Below are 16,922 nucleotides of genomic sequence, written 5' to 3'. Positions count from 1 at the left end.
GTTGCTTTAAATAGTTTAACTCACCGGAAGTAATCATTTTTCGTTTAGTCTTGCGTAAATAGTTTTGGTCATACATATTCGGTCTTGATCTCGTATTTTTCGCAAGACCAAGATCAATACTATAGTCCAAAGTCATCACTATATCTAACCAAGAACATAAACGTTCTTATTTATTTAAAACAAAATTGTGTAACGGTTTTATTTATGATTTTTAAATTTCATATCCCGATGGAGGGGTGATGACGAACGCACCAATGGAAAAAATAAACATTCAGCCTCCGATCGTTCCTTGGTGTCCATTAATACATCGATATTACGATATTACTTATTACCTATGACATTGTTAGTTACTTAATAGTGGATTAGTATGCAATATTAATTTGAAATCATTTGTTCAATTTTTTATTTACCCACTACAAATTACCTCGAATTAATGAGGGAAAAATTGTTGTTGTTGTCACACCCCCGCCGGGAATCGAACCCGGGACCTTTGGCTCGACGCACCAATGTTCTGACCACTAAACTACGAGAGGTGATAACAGCAACCACGACTAATCGACCTACAAGGTTACGATCCGTCGATTTTTATTAACTCCCGGTGCCGGGTTCGATTCCCGAACAGCAACAAGTTTTCCCTCATTAATTTGAGGTAGTTTGTAGTGCGTAAATAAAAAATCGAAAAAATGATATCAAATGAATATTACTGATTACCGAGTTTAAAATGTACGACGGTTGATCTACTCTTGAGCAACGCAATAAAATAGCTGGGCCTACGTTTCTAATAACAAGTGAATTTTCACTATTATTTTACTGGAAACAATAGTCAGTTGTTCACTGTTTTACTTTTAGAGAAAATAATTGTGTATCAGCCCAATCATTTTTATAAAGTTAATAAAATTTTTGTTATCCTTAGATCATCTTATGGACGAGGTAATTTTTCTGTTAGAAATTTCGCATATTGTTATTCATTGGGAAAACCTATAGCAGGAAACTTCTATGTCGCCAAATACGATTCTCATGTGGATAAAGTGTATGCCTCGTTGGGTCTCAAGTAAATTCTAAACTTCAAACTTGTTAAGCCGTTTTTTGACATGTTTTGGATAAATACAAATGTATACCTAACTATAAAGTAATAAACTATTTTTGACTGTTGCGTGGTATTCTTTTAGAATCAACTAGCTGACTCATTAGTTCCATTGCGTTGGATAAATATTATACTAAACTTTGCCGACCTGCAGATTAGTTGGTTCTGAAGAGGTCAACTAATCGGCCGATTAGTCGGCCAATCCAATCACTCTTTCAGGGATATTCGGCAATATCTATGATGCTTCGTTTACAGCTTATTTGAGCGAAGTAAAAGTAAAAAAATAATAGTGATCTTATTCATTAAAGTGATAGAGCTCAATTAAAATTTAATCATGTCAAAAAGACAGTTTCGCGTATGGACTTGTTTTTACCAATTGGACAATGATTCTTGTAAAGTCAAGTGTAAGCAGTGCCAAATAATTATTCTCGTGGTCGGCAGGGTAAAACAGCAAATACTACAAGTATAAACAACAATATCAAATACAGACACCCAACCTTAATACCTCAGTTAGGTTCTATGATCAAATGCTCGATCACAGGCTATTCCTTCCAGTCGCAAATGCAAGTCTGTTAATAACACAAATTCCTACTCTTTTATTTAAATAAGAAGAATATATTTGTCAATGTTTATTGATGAAGATAAGACGATATGTGTAAGACTGATTTGAAAATAATAATGTTAATTAGCAATCAAAGTTTTTAATTTGTTTAATTCCTCATGCATACATTGTATTGAGAACTACACACAAAGTATACTTCGTTTACTTTCTGTAGCGATGTGACCTTCAGTTTAACTGGCGCAAAGTAGAAAAGAACAGCACTGGGCCAGAAAAGGAAGGAGACAACTCTCGGCCAAACTCTTAACCGGTGAGGAGCGTATAATCCGTACAGTACTGCACGGAAAAATTGACCATTTTATCCACTACAATTGTATTACTCAAATGTGCTGTTATTGGTACCATTTACTGCTGAAAATATCAACGAGATGTTTATTTATATTTGAAGACATATTAAAGGCTTTAACGCTTGTTTTCGACTCGCACTACTATTCATGATTGAACAAAACTTTTGACAGATACTGTAGGAAAAAGCATATGTCGGTGAACAATAGTCGAGAGTATTTTGAGCTTTTTTCTCCCTACCTACGAATTTGCCAGTGCGCATCCAAGACATTGGAAGGGGCATATCGCTAGAGAAATTAAATGAAGTATAAGATGCCGGATAATCGGCGAGCTTTACCGAATAGTCGCCGATTACGAAAGTGGCCGAATAGTCGACTTTGCTATACATGTTTACATGTACCCAGTTCACCTTTAAAATCATACTTATTGTAAATCATAGCCTGAGCCAAATGTCCTTATCAGCATGCTCCTTTTTATTTTTAAATGGTATCAAGACATGAGTTTAAGACACTCCGCGCGGCATTAATATATGATTAATCAAGTACCCACAAATATAGCTACAACTCTGTCAAATGACAAGTTAAATTGTTTAACTGACATTTATGTAATTTTACAAATTCAACAAAAAAATATTTAGAAATTCTCGAGTGATAAGCTACCTACATACATCCATAAAATGTTTCGTAATTTAAGAAAACTGAAAACTCCGTTGCGAAGTATCATACGGCTTCACAGTGATGTTTATGTATGTCCAGAAAAGACTTCTTGTAAGGAAAGACCGAAGCCAATGACGGTTGAGGAGGCATTTATAAAATATTGCATCATACCGGATGTGATATGCGATGTTCCAAGAGCATTTGCAAGAGTAAAGTAGTATTGAGAATATTCCATATAGAGTAGTTAAGTTAGTTTTAAAAATGCGGAATCAGAAATTATAAAAATCATTATCATCATCTGGTTGTCAGTCCTAAGACTGGTTGGACACGCACGTCCACTCCTTTCTATCCTAAACTATCTTCGCATCTCCCTGAAACTAGAACAACTTGTGGGTTGTGTCCTTAGCTATTTGCGAACAGTAATCTAATCTAGGTCTGCCTCTATTCTTCGTAACTCCTGTTCCTCTAATATGTCTCTGACAAGAAAAGGTGTTCTATAAACCTATCTCGCCTATTCTTTATTAACTTCCATAGAGTCCTCTGTTCTCCTATTCTTTCTAATACCTCTTCATACCTCTCCGGTTAGGTCTCTATCCACAGTATCCTCATCATTCGCCGGTAACAGCACATTTCGAATGCCTCTAACATTTACTTTTCCGCTGCCCCCACAATCCTTGTTTCGCACGTCGGCTCACCGCCTTACCCTCTGACTTTGCATTAAAATATAAATCGGAGGGGGTGTCTATACGCTGGTATTAGTATTGCTAATAGTAATGAATAAAGAAATATGTTGACGTTTGTGTTTTAAGATTATAAAAAGATAGATTTACCTAGGGTAATTCCGGGAGAGATAGTGCACTGGATGAGTTGAAACATTTCAGTTTTTGCGACAATAGTTGAGCTCGGCAACATTGCAGTTAAACAACAGTAGTGTACACGTGTTGCATCATAGGCTAAAGATTTTGGCGTTAAAGCATATAAAGGGTAAGTTATGCACAAAAATAAATTTAAGAGGACTTAACAATGAACTGAGCCATGTGAACAATTTAAAATATTTCATATTAATTTGCAATTTTCGTAGGTGTTTTAAGATCAAGGTGGTCGTGGGAACTGTTAAGGTTATAATCAGATTGGCGGAGTTATCAGACTTGTGTCGTATTTAGCAAAAATTACCTGTGACAACTCTCCTGTAAAATTGGGAGAGATGGCACAGTAACTTTGCGAGAGAGATGGTTCGTGTACCATCTGTCTCGTAGAACAGAAAAGTATGCTACGTTATCATCCGTCTAGGAAAAGTGTGGGTGTTTCATTCCCACCAGCCAGTAATGCTGGTGGGCGGGCAGTCCCTCCGAACTACGCCGGAAGGTAGAGCGGAAGGCCCTCTTCAGCCTGCTTTCAGGAATCGTGGGAATGGGTGGGTGGTGGTTCGGGTGAGAAAGATGAGACGGACGAAATGACGACATAAGAGAATGAAAGATTATCTGTGGTATATTACTGCCTCAGCATTTGCCTAGGTGATCCAAAGAAACCACAGAAAAACTTGGACCAAGGCAGGCGGACCCGGAATCGGACCGGCATCCTCCCGAATGCTAAGCAATGGTCTAAACCTCTAGGCCATGCCGCTCGGTTAGGAAGAGAGAGCCATTCAGCAACTAGCAGGCTAGATTCGGGAAGATACGAGTACAGTCCATGAAGCATTTCATGGAAATATTATCCCAGGAATCATGTTAGTCAAACTTAATCCCGTACCCGGAACATCTTCCAGGTTTTGAAAATGTTAGGAAGCGAGCGAAGCAGGTGGCAGCCGTTTTATCATCATCGGAGTGCATTGAAAAAACAAAAGGTGTCAAAAAATCAAAACAGGCGAAAACAAGACAGAAGGCTATGAACCCAATGACGAAGATTAAACCCAAGAAGAAAATGGGAAAGGTAGTGAAGAAAGCGAGTACAAATAAGTCAACAACGGATGACGACAATTCAGGTTTTACTTTACAGGAATCTAGTGATCTCCTTACTGGGTACAGTGCCTTCAATTACATGGTTAGGTACATGTAGAGCTGCTGAAAGTATGTCAATTTTTGTGGCTTCTGTTGAATGGTTTTATGACGCAAAAATCATTAAATGTCTGGCTTTTCTAGTGAACCGTCTCATCCGTAATGGCTGTACCAATAGAATAGATTTATTATTATTTTTTTTTTCGACAATACGTTTATTTTCTTGATATATTAATATAACAGTTTTATTCATGTCACTGTTTTAATGACGAATACATTTTTGTATTGTGTTATCTCGTTTACTTCTGAAGTTGTAGTAACTTGCCAACTCACCCCAACTGTATACATAGCGTTTTTAATATATTTTTGATTTGAAAACCTTTGAGCAACTACATTGGAAAACAAGAAAAAATACTGTAGTTGATAGTAAAATTCTACTGTCGCCTCCTCGTAGCTTGATGGTATAGTACTAATGCGGAAAACTAGGGGCCTGCGTTTGATTCCCATTAATTTCACGTTATCTGTAAGGGGTAAAGTTAATTGAAAAAAATTAATTTATGAATACATTAAATTTAAGTATAGCAAACGTTACTTTAAGTTAGATATTTACTGATTACTAAATTCAGTGACACTTTTTATATTGAATTCTAATGGTTAAAATTTGGTTCGTTTAGGTGTGTTTTCCTAGTGGTAAATTCGCTATCGCAGGGAATGCGTTGACCCCAACAGAAGTAAAAGACAAGCCATCCGTTATTTACAAAGCTGATGAAGATTGTTATTATTTCTTATTTATGGTTGGTAAGTATTGTGTCAAACTCTCAAACTCAAGAACGACCATTAAAACCTAACAAAAACATAAACGTACTTGAAAGCAATAATAGATAACCAGATGTTCGTTTATACAAGTTTACAGCTTATTTATTAGGTCGTTTCTTAATATTGTGGTACTGATTAATATATTCTTAAAGATCCTGACGCTCCTTGTCGCAGTAATCCAAAATTTCGGGAATGGAATCATTGGATGGTTGGAAACATCCCTGGCAGAGACATAAGTAGAGGCCTAACATTATACCAGTTTATTCCCTCGGCCCCTCCAAAAGATACAGGTGAAAATTCCATTCCCTTATTCAATATCAAGTATCCGCTTTTTATAAAATACGTAGTAGTAAAAGAACACAACTGTTCTGCGTCGAATCTACTGAAACTCGTTAACATAATTATCAACTTCATCCAGACTAAACCAGTAATTGCTTCGAAAATTACAATCTATTGTTTATTATATAGCAGATAATCTTTATTGCCAATCATAACGTAAGTTTTCTTTTTAGGATTTCATCGTTACATTTTTCTAGTATATATGCAACCGATGAAGTATTCTTTTAGCGATGTTGAGAAATTGACCAATACGTAAGTAGCTGTCCTTAAATATAAGCGCAATAATATGTGCTTTTGTAAAACGACACTTATAACTTTCAACTCCTAAAGTTGTCCTTTTCTACCGTAATCTTATGGCCTCATGCAATCGAACAAAATAAATCACTAATAAACATAAATAAAAGAAATCATCATAAACGCCCACGTATGAAGTGGGCGAAACACGTGTCCGCTCAAATAAAGTTTTTTTGTGGTAATTAGGGGTGAGTCTTCCTTTTAGTTTTTAATTAATATTTACGACAGTCTCCTCTTTCTACTACTGAAGTATTTCATACGTCTGCTTGGAAATTAAATAAACTTGCTCTTTGGAAACTTCTTTGATTTGATCAGTAATCTATCGAGACCACCTGTGGCATTCTGATGAGACCTAAAAAACGTCGAAAGCGCGATTCGTGTCTGGTATTTTTGATAAATTTGAAGATTCCTATTAATTGATTTAAATGTCTTGTAACGAGGCAGGTGTCATGTTGATAAGAAATGAGGAAAAGGCAGATATGTGTACAGAATATTTAGAGAACCTATACGCAAGCACTGAGTTAGGAGATATATTAGAGAAGGAAAGATAGTGTAGAAATAGATGAGCTTGGTTATCCCATAATGAGAGAAGAGTTCGATGTAACATTAAAAAATTTAAAGAATAATAAGGTGCCAGGTGTAGATGGGATACAGGGGGAAATTCTGAAACATACAGAACAAGAGGTTAGAGATCGTATGTTTAAGCTAGTTAGTCACATTTACGAAACAGGGAAAGTCCCAGAGGATTATAAACGGAACGTAGTAGTAACATTAACTAAGAAGAGGGACGCGGATAGGTGCGAGACATTTCGAACAATTAGCTTAACTTCCCATGTGTCAAAAATCTTAACTAGAATTGTACAGAGGAGGATGGAAAAAAGGGCGGAAGAACTATTAGGGGAAGATCAATTTGGATTTAGTAGAAATAGAGGAACGCGGGAGGCCATTCTAGCTTTACAGGTAACAATAGAGAAAACAATAGAAAAAGGAAAGAGTGCGTACACAGGATTTGTAGATTTAGAGAAAGCACTTGACAATGTTAAATGGCACAAGAAGTCAAATATACTTAAAAATGTAGGGATGAGTTACAAAGATAGAAGAGTGATACTTAGTATACTCGTATAAAGAGCAACAGGCAGTGATAGAGCTAGGGATGCAACGTAGAAAAGTAAATATTAGGAAGGGAGTCAGACAAGGATGCACACTGTCACCGCTACTTTTTAATCTATACACATCGAAGACGCCATCAACATCATTAAAGACAGTACAACTGTAGGGATAGATGTGCACGGGCAAAAGATTAGTATGCTTAGATTTGCAGATGATATAGCAGTATTAGCATCTAGCAAGGCGGACCTAGAGATAGCTTTAAATAAAATGGAAGCGGTACTGACAGATCAGTACTGCATGAAAATAAATAAAAGTAAAACTAAAATACTGGTATGCAAGGAAAGAAAAAGTAGGGAAAGAGCGAATATAAAGATAGGAGACGAAAAATTAGAAGGAGTGGCTGATTTTAGATACCTAGGAAGTCAGATAAGTCAGGATGGAAGGAGTAGTAGGGATATAAAGCAGAGGATAGCGCAGGATCGTGTCGCCTTTAATAAGAAGAAGTCACTTCTATGCTCGCGAACGGTTAATTTAGAAATTCGAAAAAGGTTATTAAAGGTACCTATATGTTTGGAGCACGGCATTGTACGGGTGCGAAACATGGACAGTGGGCGCGGCGGAAAAGAAAAGGTTAGAAGGGTTCGAAATGTGGTGTTATAGGCAGATGATGAGGATATCGCTGATAGAAGAGGTTAGAAATGAAGAGGAACTGAAAAGAATAGGAGAACAGAGGACTCTATGGAAGTCAATAAAAAATAGGCGAGACAGGTTGGTAGGACACCTTCTTAGGCATGAAGGTCTAGTCAGAGACATATTAGAGGCAGAAACAGGAGTTAGGAGGGGTAGAGGTAGACCTAGATTAGATTACTGTTCGCAAATAGTTAAGGATGTGGGTTGTTCTAGTTTTAGGGAAATGCGAAGTTTAGCTCAGGATAGAGGATGTGGGTTGTTCTAGTTTTAGGGAAATGCGAAGTTTAGCTCAGGATAGGAAAGAGTGGAGGTACGCGTCCAACCAGTCTTAGGACTGACGACCTTATGATGATGATGATGATGATGATGATGATGATGTCTTGTATATATGAGAGTTGAGTAAGGATCTTGTCTAACAGATGAAACAATTCAGTAGCAACAAATCCTCATCAGACGCCGATACGGTACTTCCATTTGGATATTAAATAAACCTGTTCATTAGGAGCATCTTCGGTTTGGTCAGTAATTTATCGAGACTAAAACGATGGAGATCGCAATCCGAGTTTGATTGTTTTGATGAATTAGTGATGACCAAAGCAACTTCAAGACCAAGAATGTTTTATTTGAGGCTTGGTCTTAGTCTTGCTCAAATACTTCTAGTCTTGATCTTAGTCTTGCTGATATAGTCTCGGTCTTGATCTTGGTCTTGCGTGTTAAATGATACAATAATTGTTGTAAGTGTTACAATTTTCTGTCATATATGCAAACTTGTCATGAATTTTAAAAACAATAATGAGAAATAACTGAAGGTCACGAAAACTCGAGAACCTACTCTTCCTCCAACGCATAAATTAACCTTTTAGCGAAAGAATTGTACAAAGTACTTGAATGACGTAAAAAATCTACAAAAAATTTAGTTTGTCTCTATAATTCAACTATGTGTTATCCAAATATAGAAACAAAGAACACTTACTCCTAGAACATTTTTGTAGATCCCGTTTTGAGAAAATTAGTCTTGCGTAGATAGTTTTGGTCTTACATATTCGGTCTTGGTTTTAAGCTTGGTCTTGTTTGTTCGGTTTTGGTCTTGCATTTTTCGCAAGACCAAGATCAATACTGCAAGACCAAAAACATCACTATATGCGACCAAGAATATCAACGTTCATATTTATTTAATACAAAATTGTATAACGGTTTCATTTATTACTTTTTAAATTTCACTTCTAGATGGAGGAGTGATGAAGAACGCACCAGTGGAGAAAATACACATGCAGCGTCCAATGAAAAACATCATTTACCTTTCTTTTCTAGGTTCATTAATACATCGACATTATTATTACTTATAACAGAGTTTAAAATCTACGACGGTTGACCCACTCTTGAGTCACGCAATAAAATAGCTGAGGCTACGTTTCTCATAACAAGTGAATTTTCACTTTTATTTTACTGGAAAGAGTAGTCAATTTTTGACTGTTTTACTTTTAGAGAAAATAACTGTATAACATCTCAAGCATTTTTATAAAGTTAATAAATTTCTTTTTATTCCTAGATCAGCTGATGGACGAGGTAATTTTTCTGTTAGAGATTTCGCATATTGTTATTCATTGGGAAAACCTATAGCAGGAAACTTCTATGTCGCCAAATACGATTCTCATGTGGATAAAGTGTATGCCTCGTTGGGTGTCAAGTAAATTCTAAACTTCAGACTTGTTAAACCGTTTTCGGACATGTTTTGGATCAATACAAATGTATACCTAATTATAAAGTAATAAACTATTTTTGACTGTTGCGTAGTTATTCTTTTAAAATCAACAAGCTGACCCATTATACAGCAGTGACCTAAATGTCGGTAAAGGTGCAATGATATGGGCACAAGTTCTCTTGACTAGACTCTCTTCTCTAGACCATTGCTTAGCATTTCGGGAGGACGCCGGTTCGATTCCGGGTCGGTCAGCCTTGGTTCAACTTTTCTGTTGTTTCCTTGGATCACTTAGGCAAATGCTGAAGCAGTAATATTCCACAGATAATCTTTCACTCTCTTCTGTCTTCATTTTGCCTGTCTCATTATTCTCACCCGAACCACCATCCACCCATTCCCACGATTCCTGAAAACCCTACCTTCCGGTATAATCCGGAAGGACTGCCCGCCCACCAGCAATACTGGCTGGTGGGAATGAAACACCCAAAAGTTTTCTTTTTTTTTTGGGCACAAGGGTGTCCAGATAAATCTCTAGCTTGCCAACGCAATGATAAGCATTGGGAGCGATCTATGCATACGGCCAATGCATAGAATGCCTGGTTATTTAACTGGGGCCTAGGTGTGGGAAACAGCTATTGTTTCAGGTAGTCCACAATCTTCATCAGGGATACTCCATCGGACGCAACTACATCACCGAGTTCGACTGCGTTGGGAAATCGCAGCTGGGGCGTCGGCGCGCCTAAGTGTTTAAATTGTTTATCGCATTGTATTGTTTTAATTCAGGTCTTTGTTTATTTCCATATATGTTGTTTTACATTCATTGCCGCATGCTACTTCCCAAGATGCAACTCTCGAGGGGAACCCACTGGTTGCTATGTAAAGCTGTTGGTATTTATAGATAATTCGTGATGAGTTAATTAAGTAGGTGAAATATTTCATCATCAACAATAATAATAAAAATCTCTTCTACACCAATGTAAAAACTACGGGAATGATAAACTGACCATACGTCCCGGATTGTCCGGGACAGTCCCGGACTTCCACCTTGCATCCCGGATTTTTCTAGAAGCAATATTTGTCCCGGATTGTCCCGAATTTTTGAAAAGGTTCTTATTTTCAATATTAATGCTACAATGCTTCAAAGTAAAAAAGACCTACTGAAAAAGATCCATAGTTCAGAAAAATATAAAAAGTTTTGTACTCAGTCATTTTAAAAAAATACTGATTTTTATTAAATCCTTAAATAGTATTTGTAATGTATAATTTTTATTAAAAAAATTATTAAAAAATCATATTTAAGTTATTTAACTTCACTACCCCCCGCTACAAGTTCCCGTCCCGGATTTGAAATAAAAAAATATTGTCACCTTAGGAATGAGAACGTAACTTTACGTCAAAACAATTGCTAAACAAAGTGCCGATTGGTGCACAATATTTTTTGGCGTCAACGAGCCAAAGATTTGTACCAGTAAAATGCGGCGTTATATCCAAATTTATTGTTGCTATTAGCAAGATATTTAGCGTTTGTTTAAATAGTAAAATGATGGGACTATAGTAAACTATAGTGTCAGAGTTGTCGTTTTAACCGATGTCTTCATAACCGAGTCCTACTTATTTAAAGCAAGATGATTCCTATTATTTATTCCCGCTGGATGTTACAAAATTCACTATCTTTTAGTAATCGTTACATAAAAATTTACAACATAAAAAAAACCATTATAAGTTAATTGAAAACGTGTTATTTGAAGAGATAAAAAGTAAGTCGTCTACACGTGGTCTTATTATACCAAAATATCGCACCTATATTTACAAAAAAAAATCGGTAGATAAAGCACACATAAAAATATCTAATCGTAAAACATCAGTATCAAGTGCAATTTATGTAATATCAATAAACATTAGCTTATCATCACAGCAGAACCCCTGAGCGGATGATCAAAGATTGAGTTGTGGAAATTATATTTTATATACTATTTTTACTAATTGATTAATTAAAATAAATATAAATAATTCATATGTTACTGCATTCCCCAAAATGAGAAGAAGATGTAGTTATGATTCTACCACATGACGTAAGCTATCCTTTTAATAAGATAAACCTTAAGATCATAGTAATAGTAACATGCAGCGGGAGAAAATGGTAAAAATCTTCTCCATTGCAACTAAATGAGTACGACATCTCAAAAATGGTTATCAATGGGATAAAGACCTTAGTGTTATCATACCATAAATAAATAATACTGATTTGTGAAATTTTTTATAACAATGTTTTTCTTTCGAGCATCCTAAGCGCGTATAGCCGTCGACGATCGCAGACGTCTGGTTGCGTCTCCCATAATAATGATAAGAAGTAGTAAATATAGCAGTCCCACGGTTTTTAAATAATTTGGATTCCTTTAATTTTTTTAAAAACTTAGGACCCCTATTTAGTTTTATTGGCAGCTACAAAATTATACGTTTATAGGGACTATTTTAGGGGGAAAACTTAAAGCCTATCAGGAAACGGAAAAAGTTTTCGAGACTCAATTCCGGCGTCGGACCAACTGTTTACATATCTACAAGTTTGTGGTCGGTGCGCGAGTCCAACTCACAGAATTTTATACCCAAATAACCTGAAACAACTGTGGCGACCCGCCTGTCTCGTGCCACTTCGCGGCACACACCCTACAGGTCTCGAGATGTCTAAGGCAGAGAGCACGTCGTCAACCTTACTGATGAGTCCAGGCGTGCTCTCAGGACGAAACATCTTTTCTCACTTTTCAGTGGACAACGAGATATCTACATTGGTGACCACGACAACTAACAAAAAAAGCGGCTTCCTGCATCTCGGCATCCTCCACGCTGGATACACGCAAACGTTGCTAACCCTACAAACGCAACTCGCTCAAACTTCTCGCATTGCATCTCGACGTTTCGACGACTCGACGACCACGACAACATGCCCCGTGTCTCTCAAAGAAGAGCGTGGAGAATTCGGAGATCCACAACGGCTTCTGAACTTCGCCCTTTTCGCTTCCCGCTTCGACATCTTCGGTAACGTCTCTCCTCCGTCGCCTTCGTCGAAACTGGGCAGGAAATCTTGTAGCAACCCGCCTGTCTCGTGCCAGTTCGCACCACACACCCACAGGTCTCCAAATGTCTAAGACAGATAGCACGTCGTCAAACTTACTGATGAGTCCAGATGTGATCTCGGAACGAAACATCTTTTCTCACTTTTCAGTAGACAACGAGATATTTACATTGGTGACCTCGACAACGAACAAAAAACGCGGCTTTCCTACTATCCACGCATCCTCCACGCTAGGTACACGCAAACGCTGCTAAGCCTACAAACGCAACTCGCTCAAACTTGTCGCATCTCGCATTGCGTCTCGACGACTCGACGACCATGGCAACACCTCCCGCGTCTCTCAAAGAAAAGCGTGAAGAATTCGGAGATCCATGACGGCTTCTCAACTTTGCCCTTCTCGCTTTCCGCATCGACATCTTCGGTATCGTCTCTCCTCCGACGCCTTCGTCGAAACTGGGCAGGAAATCCTTTAGCAACCCGCCTGTATCGTGCCAGTTCACGCCACGCAACCCACAGGTCTCCAGATATCTAAGGCAGAGCACGTCATCAGTCTTATGGATGAGTTCAGGCGTGCTCTCAGGACGAAACATCTTTTCTCACTTTTCAGTAGACAACGTGATATCTACATTGGCAACCTCGACAACGAACAAAAAACGCGGCTTCTCTACTATCTCTGCATCCTCCACGCTAGATACACGCAAGCAGTGCTAATTCCGCAAACGCAACTCGCTTAAACTTCTCACAATTCGCATGGCAGAATTCGAAGATCCATGACGGCTTGTCAACTTTGCCCTTCTCGCTCTCCAACTCAACATCTTCGGTATCGTCTCTCCTCCATCGCCCTCGTCGAAAGTGGGCAGGGAATTCTACAGCGACCAGCCTGTCCCGTGCCAGTTCGCGCCACACACCCCACAGATCTCCAGATGTCTAAGGCAGATAGCACGTCGTCAGCGTTACTGATGGGTCCATGTGTGCTCTCGGGACGAAACATCTTTTCTCAATTTTCAGTACACAACGAGATATATACACAACAAAATCTTTGGAGCAATAGCCACCTGGATATAAACTCTAATAATCGGCTGTTTCTGAATAATGACAATTATAAAATTCCATTATTTGTAATCACGATACCTAATAATTTTAAAATTTAAAAATTCCAAATTAGCCGAAAACGTTTGGAATTTTCTTCTTCTTCTTCTTCTTCTTCCTTCTTCCACTTAAGGTTGAGCCTGTTCTTCATGGATGATGTCTGTTGAGCGTGCAAATTATCGCTCCATCGCGTTCGTCTCAGGTGTCCTTGACTTCTTCTGCCTAAGAGCGACTTATCTCTGAAATGTCCCATTTTTTATATGTGTGCATTTCCTTCTCTTTACATAGTCACCTTATATTTTCACGTGTTTGTGCGCCATAGAGGGTTTCCCAGTAATTCAATCAAAAAGATAAAAAAAAAATTAATAGGTACTTGGATTACACTTTATCATACAATATAATCAATTAATAACCAAAGTATAATTAACCTTCTTTACAGATTATTGATATTGTTAATTATAAAATTCCATTATCTGTAACAATGGCGTCCAATATTTTTAAAATTTAAATGTTCTAAACCACTCGAAAATGTAATTTTAGGGATGAATAACACAGAAAAGGCTCAAAATTATCTTCTTCGGGGACTGAAAAGGGTGTGGAAATAAAAGAAACTTGAGAATTACGCGAGGATTTTTTTGACTCAAAAATATTTTCTAGGAATTTTATGATCACAAAAAACGATGAGCAAAAAACTTAATATATAGGTAATTACACGTTTTCAATGTATTTATCGGAACAAGAGATCAATAATTTTCAGTATATAAGCATCAAAATATCTCCAGACAATCATAATACGAGAATACGTTTAAGCAACAAAATGTCCAAAACCATTTTATTCTTCTTCGCAGTCGTTTGCATTTCTGGTAAGTTTTTAATGACGCTTTTAAGTATAGTATTAAAAAAAAAAGAGTGGCGAGCGTGTAGTAGTGTACATGCGTAAGAAGTGAAACTCTTCTAGATTGTATATTATAGTAGTGTTTTTGAAAATAATTGGTTTAAACTATTGCATTAACTAATTGCTATACACCAGAAAAATACTAAAAAAAAAAAACTTTTGGGTGTTTCATTCCCACCAGCCAGTAATGCTGGTGGGCGGGCAGTCCTTCCGGATTATGCCGGAAGGTAGGGTTTTCAGGAATCGTGAGAATGGGTGGGTGGTGGTTCGGGTGAGAAAGATGAGACGGACGAATGAAGACAGAAGAGAGTGAAAGATTATCTGTGGAATATTACTGCCTCAGCATTTGCCTAAGTGATCCAAGGAAACCACAGAAAAACGTGGGCCAAGGCAGACGGACCCGGAATCGAACCGGCGTCATCCCGAATGCTAAGCAATGGTCTAGACCTCTAGGCCATGCCGCTCGGTAAAAGTACTATATTTCCAGCGGTCGTATGTGGAATATTGGTTTAGTTTTGTTAAAAATACAGTACAGTTGGCGCGATCTGCTGACAATTTGTCGAAACGGAAATTTTCGAATATCGGCTAGCTTCTGAAGCCTGTTAAAATGACTCCTTTTGGATGTATCCACTAGAAGTCACACGTGGCTCATGACTCATCCTAACGTTACACTTTTCGGTTTTATACCCTAGTAAATTTCCTCCCTCCCGTCGATAAAAAAGTTTTACTCCAAAAATTTAAAAGCATTGGAAATTGTCATCGTGATTTACGATTAAAGGATGTATTGCCTAGTACAGGGGTCGGCAACCTTTTTTGGCCGCGGGTCAAAATTAGCCAAAATGCGAGTATTAAAGAGACGTTTGGGTCAGAGATATTTTCGTATTAAAACAGCATTTTNCCTTGTGTTTTCGTTAACGTCAAGGAACAATATTTTTTAAATCTAATTGGGAGAATACAATACTCTGTTTTTGTGTCTTTTTGTCGATGTATTTTAAACACTTTAATTTTGATATTAATAGCTCTACCACTTTTTCCATTCTAAAAAGCATCGCAAGAATCACAAGATATTTTGTAAATGTTTCTTTTTTCTATATGTAAAATTTTGTAGGTACTAAATTTAGATAGAATAGGACTTGATTACATTTACCTCCTACTTTTATTAGAACGTTTATTTATTTCCATAAATCACTGGCTAAACCGATGAAGGTCCTAATGAGCGAGTTTATATAGTATCCAAGAACAGGAAGTGTACATCTACATCTAGTTGGTATTTGCTGCTACTTATGTATTTCATGTGTTAGACTAGACCAGGGGTCGGCAACCTTTTTTGGCCCCGGGTCAAAATCAACCAAAATGCGAGTATTAAAGAGACGTTTGGGTCAGAGATATCGTCATATTAAAACAGCATTTTAGTAAATAATAAGATATATTTTATTAAGAAAATAATTACAAACATAGTTGAATTGATGATGATGATAAACTTTCTCTACGATATCAATGACTCCCCTGATGTTGAACTTGTGACGTCAATTTAGTCAAGTCTGGTTCATAGTCGTCTTAAGTCGAACACAAGCATCTGAATTTTCAATAGTTAACCTGCTCCTGTTTTTGTTTAAAATAAATTTCATTTATGAAAATATTTGCTCACATTTATAAGTGGACCCGCATGTGGACAAAACGGCAAAGCCAATTTTTTTTAATGATAAAAACCTAGTAGGAAGTGATGGCCAACATGTTGATATCATGAGAAAATAATCATCTTCTGTATTTTCCAAATCGTTCCACAATTTCTTGAATTTATCCGTCCATAATGTTGAACTTTTAAAATCAATCATTTCTAAATTAAAATTGTCAATTCTTAGATATTCAAAATACTGCAAATTTATAACTAAAGTGGGTCACTTGAAATTACCTATTGGGTCACTACGTGACCCACGGGTCATAGGTTGCCGACCCCTGGTCTAGTACCTTTTTTACCGTAATGCAAAATTAAAAAATGGCTTTTTCTTCAGTTCTTAAAACACGTCGTACTTTTTCAGTGTTGCTTATATGTTTTTGTTTTTTCTTCATTTTTAGAGTTCCGTGCGTCCGAATGAAAAACGGAACCTTTATAGGATCACTCGTGTGTCTGTCTGTCCGAATGTCAGTTAATTTGCTTCCGGTTCTACTGAACCGATTAAGTTGAAATTTAGTACACGTGTTAATTTATGTGACCCAAACGCGGACGCATAATATAAATAAATTAATTTTGTACAGGGGATCATTTTTGGGGGGGGGGCAAT

The 16,922-nt window shown here is 37.2% G+C and overlaps 2 protein-coding genes and 1 non-coding gene across 4 annotated transcripts in view; 2 read left to right on the top strand and 1 right to left on the bottom strand.

The window, feature by feature from the left end:
• Positions 1–460: 460 nt before the first annotated feature.
• On the bottom strand, positions 461–533 carry Trnad-guc. Its single transcript has one exon. It is a non-coding gene; the product is annotated as a tRNA-Asp (tRNA).
• Positions 534–2,560: 2,027 nt separating this feature from the next.
• LOC108738840 (protein D2-like) lies at positions 2,561–9,667 on the top strand. The gene is made up of 5 exons (XM_018472439.1): positions 2,561–2,853; positions 5,313–5,436; positions 5,607–5,744; positions 5,967–6,045; positions 9,437–9,667. Exons 1-5 carry the CDS (start codon positions 2,665–2,667, stop codon positions 9,576–9,578), a joined length of 672 nt encoding a protein of 223 aa, XP_018327941.1. The 5' UTR covers positions 2,561–2,664; the 3' UTR covers positions 9,579–9,667.
• A 4,871-nt stretch (positions 9,668–14,538) lies between these two features.
• The window catches only part of LOC108738839, an 11,139-nt gene continuing 8,755 nt past the window's right edge, over positions 14,539–16,922 (top strand). For both annotated transcript variants that reach the window (XM_018472437.1, XM_025973493.1), the window contains exon 1: positions 14,539–14,608. In XM_018472437.1, the coding sequence (XP_018327939.1) occupies positions 14,563–14,608 (46 nt within the window). In that variant the 5' untranslated portion in view covers positions 14,539–14,562. The remainder of the gene's footprint in view (positions 14,609–16,922) is intronic.

This window comes from Agrilus planipennis, unplaced genomic scaffold (genome assembly GCF_000699045.2).
Source record: "Agrilus planipennis isolate EAB-ADULT unplaced genomic scaffold, Apla_2.0 scaffold150, whole genome shotgun sequence".
In the NCBI taxonomy this organism is placed as follows: Eukaryota; Metazoa; Arthropoda; class Insecta; order Coleoptera; family Buprestidae; genus Agrilus; species Agrilus planipennis.
The sequence above is the reverse complement of the archived record's forward strand: the minus strand, read 5'-3'. Positions and strand labels throughout refer to the sequence as shown.

What these genes read in the sequence shown, in the direction of transcription:
- LOC108738840 (XM_018472439.1), top strand. Translation starts at nt 2,665, where the DNA reads ATGTTTCGTAATTTAAGAAAACTGAAAACTCCGTTGCGAAGTATCATA. An exon ending in TTATTTCTTATTTATGGTTG is followed by an intron (nt 5,437 to 5,606) that starts GTAAGTATTGTG and finishes ATATTCTTAAAG; the next exon opens with ATCCTGACGCTCCTTGTCGC. An exon ending in GTTGAGAAATTGACCAATAC is followed by an intron (nt 6,046 to 9,436) that starts GTAAGTAGCTGT and finishes TTTTATTCCTAG; the next exon opens with ATCAGCTGATGGACGAGGTA.